The 11,629-nt window shown below is 41.4% G+C and overlaps 1 protein-coding gene across 1 annotated transcript; it reads left to right on the forward strand.

Moving 5' to 3' along the window:
• Positions 1-1,892: 1,892 nt before the first annotated feature.
• LOC311001311 (uncharacterized protein) lies at positions 1,893-4,780 on the forward strand. Its single transcript, XM_083992358.1, has 4 exons — positions 1,893-1,987; positions 3,734-3,858; positions 4,034-4,087; positions 4,186-4,780. The coding sequence occupies exons 2-4, from the start codon at positions 3,763-3,765 to the stop codon at positions 4,453-4,455; spliced, it is 420 nt and encodes a 139-aa protein (XP_083848484.1). The 5' UTR covers positions 1,893-1,987; positions 3,734-3,762; the 3' UTR covers positions 4,456-4,780.
• The last annotated feature ends 6,849 nt before the right edge of the window (positions 4,781-11,629 follow it).

Below are 11,629 nucleotides of genomic sequence, written 5' to 3' on the forward strand. Positions count from 1 at the left end.
AAACTGGAGCTTTCAGGAAAAAACAACAAAGACAGTCACAGTCCAGTGCAATAGAGTTTTATTCTTCAACGTACATGTTGCATATTGTCTTACACTATCTTTATGAGAGTGTCATGTAACCAAACTCACTCAGCTCAGTGTTCTTTAATTGTTTCACTGTGTATTCAATTAGACCGGGTTGTAAAGTCCCTCTTTCCCCTACATGGTTACAGCTACATGGTTCTGATATACACATAAAGTAAGACACACACGTTGAGTGCAGAGTGTGATGTGTGTCCTGCATCCGTAACCGTAAGGCACCTAAAGTTGGGGTGACCCTTGAACTCCCAGCAATCTGTGGATCATAATGATCCACCTCCCACATAAGCTCCACATACCCAAATCCTCTTTGCCCATAATTCATGCTCTTCGTTAAAGCAGAAGTGAGTGATCCGGTCGTTTTCGCTAATGCTGCGTTCCAGGCAGGCTTTTGAAATCGTAAATTACAGCTTCAAGTCACAACTTACGACTTTGTAGCGTTCCAGGCAACCCACTCGTGTTTTTCCGACCTGTTTTACCGGTGAAAGTCACTATAACGGCCACTCGTAACTTCCGACCGGTGAACTCGTACCAGATTGAACTGGTACCACTTCACGGTCGGAAAAATACGAGTTTCCTTGAACGCACCATAACAGTCCTCGTCCCTACGTCGCCACATTCACGGCGTTCCTTGGCTGCACACACAGCCCTGCATGCCGTTCTCTCTCCTCATTGGATAAAAACTGTAGGATACGATAAATGTTTTCTCTTCGGCTCAGAGCAGAGCAGAGGGACTGAGAGACCCGTGTTTCAGTCCAAACACTCTATGTAAGTGATTGCTGTCGGAAGATATAACTATTTAAGACTTATATTAACACAAATATATCACTCACTTCTGCTTTAAAGTGGAACTCTCTAGTCTGATTCATATCATTTGCAGCAGTTGCTTGTGTTGCATGTGGTGGCTAAACGATATCTGTAACTGCAACTGGACTTGGTTATGTTTCTAGGAAGACATTTCACCTCTCATCCAAGAGGCTTCATCAGTTCATGTTCGCATCTGACCAGATAACCAAGTCCAGTCGCTTTTGATTTAAACTTCTTAATCTTAAGAATGCCCTCTTGATCTTAACTATGACCTGGACAAATGAGAATATTCACAGTCTGTTCAATAAACAATTCAAAGAAAAGTCTCCACACGTCGACTCTCTTTCTTGAGTTTTATTAAGCATTCATGAATGGAGTCACACACACACATACAACTTGTGACAGTTGAGGTGCCTGTCACTATGCCTCCAATTGATCATGTGCCCTGGCTACTTGGCCAAGGGGATGTCCCTTTGGGTGACTGGCAAGCGCGCATGACTCTTAACCGGGAGGTGTATGAACAGTCGGTCAGTGGGTGAGTGAGTAAGATGTTCTCTACTCTGCTAGCCGTATAGTTCTCAAAATATGTGTCAAATGATCATCAGACATAACAATCCCTTGAGACTCACAAGGACACTTTGTTGTTGGAGCCTCTCCAGCTCAAAACCTTTAACCTGTTTACATTAGGCCTCTGTTGTCACAGTGCTGAGAAGTTCAGTTACAAAAACATAGTTACCTTAAAACGTGGTTATACAACTACGGTATGCAAAACACATTATAGGCATCTATTTCAGTTGCATTGAGTAAAGGGACAATGATAAATAATGATTATTATCATTTTATTCTTTTCTCAATTATGTGCGTTGAACAAATAGAATAAAATAAAATAAAATGAAATGGGGGTCACTAGAGGGAGGGTCTATGGTGAGCCAAATGAGAAAAAAAGTGAACATCAACAAAAAGGTGGTAGGGGTAATACCCACTGAAACGCTTGAGGGCGGTGAAAACGGAAGTGTGAAACAGAGCAAAACAAAGGGATCGTTAAACAGCACCTAACCACAGGAGCGCTACAGACACTGGACCCTCTGACTCTGCAGCTAAGGTAAGAAAACATTTTTTGAACTAATACATGAGCTGATATAACTGATAACAAGTGTGTGTAACAGAGGGATGCTTGTCCTGTTTGTCTCTTTTCTGTGGATTGCGTTGTAAAACCTGCTGCATTGAACCCCAACTCTCTCTGGTGCCTGTTTCCTTTGACAGACAGTCAACTACTGGTAAAGGTGAAGCATATTTGCAGTCTATTTGCAGGAGGATCATAAAAAAATAAACCTCCTTGTGCATAAAGTGTGGTTTTACCGTTATAGTTACAACTACTTTTAAACTATTGTGTACAAAATTGCAACTTCTGATTCTGCCTGTTACTCTAAGGGTGTTTTCCAAATATAAACCACAGATGGATGGTTGTGTGTAAAGTTAATTTTTAGTTTAACTGTAATGATGATTTTCCAGAAATGGTTGATTCCTCAATGAAGAGATGAGGGTGTAACTTTTTCTTGGTTCCGTTATCTAAGTTTGGAAGATGTGTTAAAGTCTCACTGTGCATAGCAGGGAAAACATGATCAACCTTCAGCGCCTGCAGGCATCGGAGCACAATGTCTTGTCTGCACTACTCAAGGTCTCATCAGTTTGAGGAGCTCTGTTATCTACAGTGGGGTATTTCACAGTCAAAGTGTCTATTTCTTTTAGACTCATGACATCTGACTGAATAGGTCAAACTCAATTTTCCCTCACATGGTATTTTAGGGACTTTTCACAGCAATAAAGACACCAATATCTGAATGGGTGGATGGATGGAAAGACAATTTGCTTCTTCATCATGAAAATTTCCAACAACAACAACTTACTTACTAAGATATGACCAGTGTAGCTCACACACTTAGATACACTTCCTGTTGTTGTCAGTGTGCTGCTGCCAAAACAGACGTGTGTTTTTTAAGGAAGTTAAATCGAGCAGATGGTGCGGTACATTTTCAGTGATGAACAGTTTGTGAAACTTGTATCTCAAGTCTGTGGGGGAGGCACCTGTAACTGCTATACTGTAGCACCATGAAACTGCATGGTTGTTAAAAAGAGAGTGTGTGATTTTATTAGTGATAACAGCAGCAATGATTGCAGCACCTGTAGTGTAAAGTTTTGTGCATAATGGCTTAAATGATGAAGGAGAACATAAAATGTGTAGGCCCTTTTATGTTACCATATAATCAAAAGTGTGTATTTCATTTTATATTATTATATTATATTATATTATATTATATTATATTATATTATATTATATTATATTATATTATATTATATAATTTATGTTTCACTTTTACTTTTACTCATATTTTGTATTTCATTCACTTGTTTTTCAACACTCAAACTGCTTTTTAGGATTGATGAACTCTGGTGGCACCAGCAGGCAATTGACCAATCACAGCCTGAGGGCAGAACCACTGCTACAGTGCTACAGTCCAGACTGAGAGCAGCCATGCTTGACAGGCTTTGATAGTTTCCATTTTGACGTAGATAAACTGTCTCAAAAAAACAATACAAAAAAAGCTCTCATGCTCGTCCTCATGAGCAGGTGGTGCTTTGGATTTCTTACAGTAGGTAGACCAGTGCTGCCACACAGCTTTTCAATTCAATCAGCTGTTAAAGACAAAAAAGTGCTAATTGTCTTTTTGACATGTTTTTTTTTCAATTCTTTCACAGTAAAAACAATTATAAAATGACATTATAAATTATTTTTGTACTTTCTTTGATTGTGTTTCTTGTAACACTGAGGCCATTCTCTGTCCCCAAGGTCGAGTGAAACCTCCATCCAAAGCAGTCATGGCAGCAGCAACAACCAGCAGACGTCTGTGCTTCATGCTGAGCATCCTCTGTTTGGCTTCCTCTGTAAACTCAATGGGAGTTAAGGAAAAACTGGTAAATATATAACATTATATTGCAAATATTGTGAGTTACCTTCATGAACCTCAGTTATTTAATGCAACCAGCTTGAACCAAACAGAACGGTGGGATATTTTCCAATGCAGTGTAACACCACCAGCCATATGATTACACACAACACACTGTGTATCTTGTGACTCTTTAATCACAGGCTCACATGAAGCAGCAACTTGCAAAGTTGCAGGAGAGCATGAAGATTCGTGTGGTGAGTCATTAATCCATATTAATAAATGATTTGTAATTGCTCTGTAAAAAGAACTAAATGCGTAATTCAATGGTTGCTTTCAATTTTCTGCCCAACAGGCCGAGTACATTGCACAGCGTGACTTCACTCAGGATATCATCGATGGGAACAATGCCAGAGTGAACTGCTTGAAAAAGATGCCGATTTGGTCTGACCCTAAGGTGCAAGAAGTGGTGGAAAAAGCTGAGAGGGACAGCGCTACAGCAATGCGCTTTTTTCAGCATGCAGATGAAAAGCTGAGGTTCCACACTTTGCAAGTGCAGCAGTATGTAGACCTGGTTAAAAATCTGGAGACTATGCAGGATGCGCCCTATGCTTTTTCCATGTAGCTTCACTTCGCTGTGACATAATCTCAGTTGTACTTGCTTTGCTGTTTTCCCCTCGAAACAAAAACATTCACATCATCAGAAATGCTTTGTTTGCTGCGTATTATGAACACATTTTTGACAAATAATCACATTTTCTGTTAGTTGTGTGGAATTGTTTGTGTGTGCTCATACAGTGTTTTGAAATGATGATGTGCTTAAGCACTATCTTTGAGTTATCTCTCACTCAACATATTCAATGGGAGCTTTCAGAATGTGTCTCTCAGACTTTGCCACATAAAACCGGAGCAGGAAATTTTCTTTACACATTACACACCACACTGCAGAATCAGATCAAACATTTTATCAGTTGATTTTTTTTTCCTGAACCCACAAACTGTGCTCCAATAAATCAAATAAACCTGTCAGGTGTGGATTTATCATCTAGTAGCTGCTTCCTGAACATGAGGAGAAAGGTGGTTATAAATGACAGACAAACCAAAGTGATGCACAGGAACAAAACCTGATCATCACACATGAAACAGTTGCTGTGCTAAAAAAAAAAAGGAAAGGTTCCCCTAAGCAAATAGTTGGGCATTTTCAGTTTCCCAAGTATCTTTGGAAAAATTCCAGAGCCACACCTACTTCAGTGAACCGGAAGTGAACCTGACAACAAAAAGAAGAACAGGCTACAGAGTGAAAAAACAAGGTGAGCACTTCTAGATCTAATTAATCAGAGTTAGAAAGTTTCAGAACAATTAAGAGTTCAGCTGTTCACTCTGAGAGAGTTTGGACTTTGTTTTGTCTGTGAGGTACATGGGGTGTAAAATCTTCTGATATCAAGTGTATGTGTGTGTGTATCCTGTGTAATGGTAGTTGTCCTGAGATGATGACACCATACACACGATTATACTGTGTAGCCTGACTGAATGGAATAAGAAAATATGCAGAGAAAAAGGCTCTGTCATGTTATAACACCTTGTGAAACCTCAGAATTACAACTGATTGTACAAAGTTTTAAAGGGACATTGTGTAATTTCTCCAGTTATCTATTCACGAAAATCGATTATTTCGTTCAAAAGTCTGTTTTTCATTAATCAGTAATCCCCCCCATCAACAAACTGAAGTGTTCCTTTCAGCTCTGAATTAGCCGTTCATATCATTCATATCTCCATGGAGCGGGTAAGCTCGGTGCTGGCTGCCATGTGGTGTCGCCATGTTTTTACGTTCAGTGGCAGCGTGACGGTAGGAAACCACGGAAACTCAGCGGAGACACCGGAGCTGTCGGCTCAGGTCGAGGTGGCGTCTGTGAAAAGTCACCGCGGTAACGCAGTGAGGAGGAATGGAGCGTTACACTGATGCTGCATTCACCTGCAGTCGGGCAGACGGCCGTCGGTAACAAACCAGATGTCATTTTAGTCACAGAAAACGTGGGTCAGGTAAACAATACAACATCGCCATGACAACATATTGTCACGTGTATTGTTTTGCTTCGTGCTGACGGACCACTTGTTTACATAGAGCCTTGTTTATGCTGTTACGTGATTGAGTTGCTTGTGATGTACAACCGCAACGCTAGATGGGAGTAGAGCACTGGAAAAGAGAGTAACGACACCACCATTGACTCCCGTGGTAATAAGGGTTTTGCGCCCCTAGTGGCAGGATATGGGTATTGCAAAAGTGCCCAGAAAACTCATTCACTCCAATGTATGTGTGTTGCCCACTTGCTTGTAAATTGATGAAATTCGGCCGTGTTTTTGTTTTTAGGTGTCTTGGTCATATCAAATTATAATTTGTTTATTACAAAATGTAGATTGAAACATTAATGTAGATAACTGTTTTTTGTGTGTGTTTTTTTACTCGTCTATGTGTTCATGTTTATCTGCAAAGGGTTCCTATGATGCTATTAACGTGGGTGATCTATAAATGTCCTTAAATTATTGCAAACACCTCACTTGCTCATTCACCAACAATGCAGAGATGTCAGTTCTTGGGCGCTTTTGCAATACTAGGGATGGGAACCAGGGCTGTAGCCAGGATTTCAAAATTAGTGAGGTCCAGAATTTGACAATGTCCCTAGACCCCCCCCACGAGCCCACACACGCGCACGCACGCACACACACAAGCTTTATAGTTAAGTAAGTATAGTTAAGTAAACGTTTATGTACATAATCAGACAGTGAAGTGATGGTAGGTTACTTTGTGCTGGTCTAGTAAGGACAGAATAGAGACCCCTTTTTGCATTTTTTGCACAAATCATACCAAAATGTTACCTACAAAAACAAGTACACTGCCCATGGTAGTGTTGTAATTTAAAGAACACACAGAGGGATCTGTTGACCAAGAAAAGGGTTTTTATTAGGCTAATAAAAGTGTGTGTGTGTGTGTGTGTGTGTGTGTGTGTGTGTGTGTGTGTGTGTGTGTGTGTGTGTGTGTGTGTGTGTGTGTGTGTGTGTTCCTCACTGCTCCTCTGTCCAGCCAGTCTTCTGTGTGCTCCTCACTGCTCCTCTGTCCAGCCAGTCTTCTGTGTGCTCCTCACTGCTCCTCTGTCCAGTCAGTCAGTCTTCTGTGTGCTCCTCACTGCTCCTCTGTCCAGCCAGTCTTCTGTGTGCTCCTCACTGGTCTGCTTTGTCCTGGTCTGCTCTGTCCTGGTCTGCTCTGTTCTGGTCTGTCTCCGTCCTCATTGTCACATGGCCTTGGTTTTTTTTTAACAAATGAATCCAATGTATTCTGCAGAAGTTTTTTTCTTTTTGACATTGTTCTTCACTTTCTGACTTGTTTTTTTCTGTAGGGGGACATTAAAGAGGTTGATTAGACCTTGGTTGAATTAGGTATATTTATCATCATACATAGGCAAGGCAAGGCATCTTTATTTATATAGCGCATTTCATACCAAGGCAACTCAATGTGCTTTACATAAAGACAGAACATTTAAAGAATAAAATGAAATAAAAGAGAAGCATAAAAAATAATAAAAACAAACACTTAAAACAGAGTTAAAAACAAGAGCAAATAAAAGTAAAATAAAAGAAGATAGATAGGTTTAAAATTCTTAAAAGGAATTTAGCCATAGGCACATGAAAAGAGAAATGTTTTTAACCTGGATTTAAAAGTGCTCACAGTTGGAGCTGATCTTAGTTCTGCTGGTAGTTTATAGCCTGTGCTGTGTGTGTGTGTGTGTGTGTGTGTGTGTGTGTGTGTGTGTGTGTGTGTGTGTGTGTGTGTGTGTGTGTGTGTGTGTGTGTGTGCGTGCGTGCGTGCGTGCGTGCGTGCGTGCGTGTAAAGAAAAAACTCGTGCTGAGTCTCTGTTGCCATGGTAACGAACTCGAGCGTCGACCTAGGTAGTTAATTGATCTATATCTATGGTTTTACCGGAATGTTTTTATCCGTTTTGACATTGGCTTATAGGCTAAGGCTACCCAGTCTGGCTCAAACCGTAATGTTGTTCATTTATTCCTGAAATATGCCACTGGCTCGGACTAAAATGGGGCGGGACGGGACGGGCCTGGCTATTCAACCCCCGTCTCCCTCATCCTCTTTTTTAATTACACCTGTGTCGACTAGGACCGAAAATAGCGGATCTGACTACATGCAAGTTAACCTACTGTTGGAGGATCGCGTCGGTCATCGGCTTAATTTATAGCGGGCTGCTTGGTCGTAAAATAATAATAATAAAGTTGTCACTCACCTCAGCTCGCAGTTATCTTCCTCCTGTTAACTGAAAATGTCCCGCGTTTTCCACTTCCTGCTTGCGTGCGGTTTCAAAATAAAAGTCCGATGTGTTACAATAACATGTTGCCACGCTGTTCGGGGCTTCTTTTATTTTTTTCTCTCAGAAATTTTTACCGAGGTCCGGACCTCGGTGACCTCATAGCTGGCTACGGCCATGATGGGAACGACACGAGAAGGGTCTGTGTCAGTGCCCGATCCGTACCCGGAACACGATCCGTTCCAGGACGCTTCTGCGCATGCGCACACTCCCCCCTTCTTTTAGTTTACGGCAGACACCGCGGATATGGATGAAAACAGAGACGTTCTATGAGGAAAAACACAAGCACGGCGCAACGAATTCCCCTCTGTTCTATTTCTGATTAAATTAAATGTAATGTAGACCGATCAGTTAATTGTAAAACATTTATTTATTGATGTAAATGTGGTGATTTCTGCACATACAGACAGCAGCAAGTCAGCGCTGCTCCTCTGACCAGCTCCTCCTTAAGCTTCACTTTTCATTTACACAAACTAATCAATGAGACCATAAATTAATCTGCTCGCTTTCTCCACCGGCATGACGACGTCTGGGTGACCGGTCGATCACCTCAGCCGGCCGGCTGCTGCCTCTGAGATGAGCCGAGCAGCGAGCTAACGTTAGCTCCCGGTGGCTACTCCCAGCTCTGCTCCCAGCTAGCTCTGCACTTCTCCCAAAACCGGAGCAAACTTCCAAACAGATGTCAGTTGGATAAACTGACCACAGATATTAGGACTCTAAACTGTGACTTTCTCGCATGAAAAAATATTTAAAATTAATAAAGTGACGTTTTAACAACGCTACGGCGGACTTTTAGCTGCTCTACTGCTAGGCTATCAGTTAGCATAGCTTTGAAGCTAATGCCGTAAAACGGCGCATGCGCAGAAGCGCTGGAACGGATCGTGTTCCGGGTACGGATCGGGCACTGACAGTCTGTCTGCGGCCTGCAAGAGGGAGGCGTTTCGCGTAGAGGCGTGTCGCGTAGTGACGTCACTACGCGACACGCCCCCTCCACACGGGAAAGTCACGTTGAACCACGCGAGATGTAAAATGAGACCGCCAAAACAGGAAGTAAACCAGTTCCGCCGTAAAACTTGACTAGTCTGAATGGCCGAACATATGCAGACTGTAAGTGTCAGTGTAATTTAATTAATTCATCGATTAATGTATATAATAATTGTGTTTAGCGATGGACTAAGGAAGTAAGGCTATATTTATCCATATTATTAAATATAAGTGTATAAACAGAACGAAGCCAGCCCGTTGCCGACTCAGCAAAATGTAACGTTAGCAAAGTTTCAGAGGGTTATTTGCCTGTTTGATAAGTGACATGCAGCGTATACATACGTTTTATTGCAAATGATCCTAAAAGGTTGAGCCAAATAGAATTGGGTGTTGTAACTTAGCCAGCAATCTGGTGTAACTAATAAATTGTAACTCTGCTATAATATTGACCAGCTCATTCAAAAACATTATTCTCACCGTGGTCTAGTGCAGCAATAGTTTGTTTGAAATTATTGTTCACATTTACATTTAAACACGTACTTCCTACAGTCACAAAAGTGACCATTTCTTAAAGGTTAGGGGAAGGGAACAATAACACAATACCAGACCGTTGCTAGGTAAAACGAGCCGTTGCTAGGGACTCAATAAATGCGCATCACCCTGAGCAGACGAACAGGCGATTAACAGCCACTCTACTCAACATAAATTCAACATAACAGTGCCAGAGGCTGTGGCGAGATTCCGAATGGGACCTCAATATCAACCGTGGTAAGATTAATATGTAAAGAATTGATGATAGACACATGACACATCAATGTGTGATGTAACATGTAATTGAAAACCTTTATTGTTCTTTTTTGACAGTGAGTTAAATGTGATGGCCGAAGCCCTGGTGGGGCACATGTCCAAGGAGGGAGCAAAGAAGCTCCAAATTTACAAGGAGAAACTGGAAGAAGCCCTCTCCTCTGAGGCATTTCTGAGCAGGCTATAAAATAAAATAAAAAATGAGCCTTGAAATGTTTTGGTTTGGTTTTTTGTAAATAGATCTCTTCTTCACTACAAATACGTTTGACAGACCAAATATAGTTGAGATGAATTGCTACTTGTCACAAAACGACCATGACAAAGAAAGTTATGGTCTATGATCAGTGCTGTGAGTGCATGAGTACAGTAGTGTGTGTGTTGTAGGGTGAAATAAAGGAAATCAGAATACCAAACAAAGCCCAAGAGGTGATGCAGGTAGGAGAGAGGGCGAGAGGGCCAGCAACTCAAGCTCCAGGAGAATGCTGCTGATGATCCCTGCTGATATCAAGAGAGAAAGCAAGGGAGCAACACTGCTCAGTAACCTACAGAATGGAGAGATTCACAAATGAATTCCCCATTAAGGAATAATAAAAGTTATTGTCATCACATTATTTTAATTTTGTTATGTAGGCCACTACTTTTATTTATATATATATATATATTTATTTATTTATATATATATCTACACATTACGCTCTTACTCCCACATAAGCACTGACATTATTATTTACTACTTTTATTTATTTATATAAATAAATATAGGGTAGGCCACTACTTATATATATATATATACATATATATATATATATCAACACATTACGCTCTTACTCCCACATAAGCACTGACATTTAGCTCATGAATTCCTGTCTGTTAATTATCTTGTGTTTTCTCTTGTGACAAAGTCAGAAAATTTTACATCTAAATTTTAATATAAATGAAATCCTGCCTTAATTGTTTTTACCCAATTAAAAATGTAATAATAACATTTGTAAGCTTTTGAATACATTCATTATAGGGCAAAGAACGCGTAGGCAAAGTCGTTAACTTTTGCATGCAACATGCAACTGTAGTGGGCTCATATCCCTTTAAGAACCGTGTGTAGGGCGTTCCCTGTAGTGGCGGGGGGCGTGTCGCGTAGTGACGTCATTACGCGACACGCCTCCTACAGTGCCTACTACTCGACACGCCTCCCTCTTGCAGGCCGCAGACGGATACACTTGAACGACACAGGATTTGGATTGTCGATTGTCGAGGCCCATGTGTCGACTTTTTGTTGATTTGTCGGCCCTTTTTTTTTTTTTTTAACAGCAGCAGCAGATATACGGGCGGGGAGTACACGTGCTTTTGTTGTGGTTTATTAACGCCGCTGTCGGCACGAGCGGACTAGGCAGCGCGCATTCGGTTTCTTTTTCTTTTTTTTTCTTCCGTGCATGTCCGCGTCCTCTACGGAGAATGCAACCATTGCATCCACCTGTTTTGCCGATGGTTTTGCCCTCTTTGCGGACCCGGACTCGTCATCAACAGCGCACCATCACCTAGACTGCAGGGAGCGCGGACAGCTGATCTCTTGACTCTGTGGCCTGTCAGCATGCACGCACGCTCCCGTCACATGTGAAGCAGAATGAGGGTCAAGTAGCTATC

The sequence above is a fragment of the Trachurus trachurus genome (assembly GCF_905171665.1).
Source record: "Trachurus trachurus genome assembly, chromosome: 18".
NCBI lineage: Eukaryota > Metazoa > Chordata > Actinopteri > Carangiformes > Carangidae > Trachurus > Trachurus trachurus.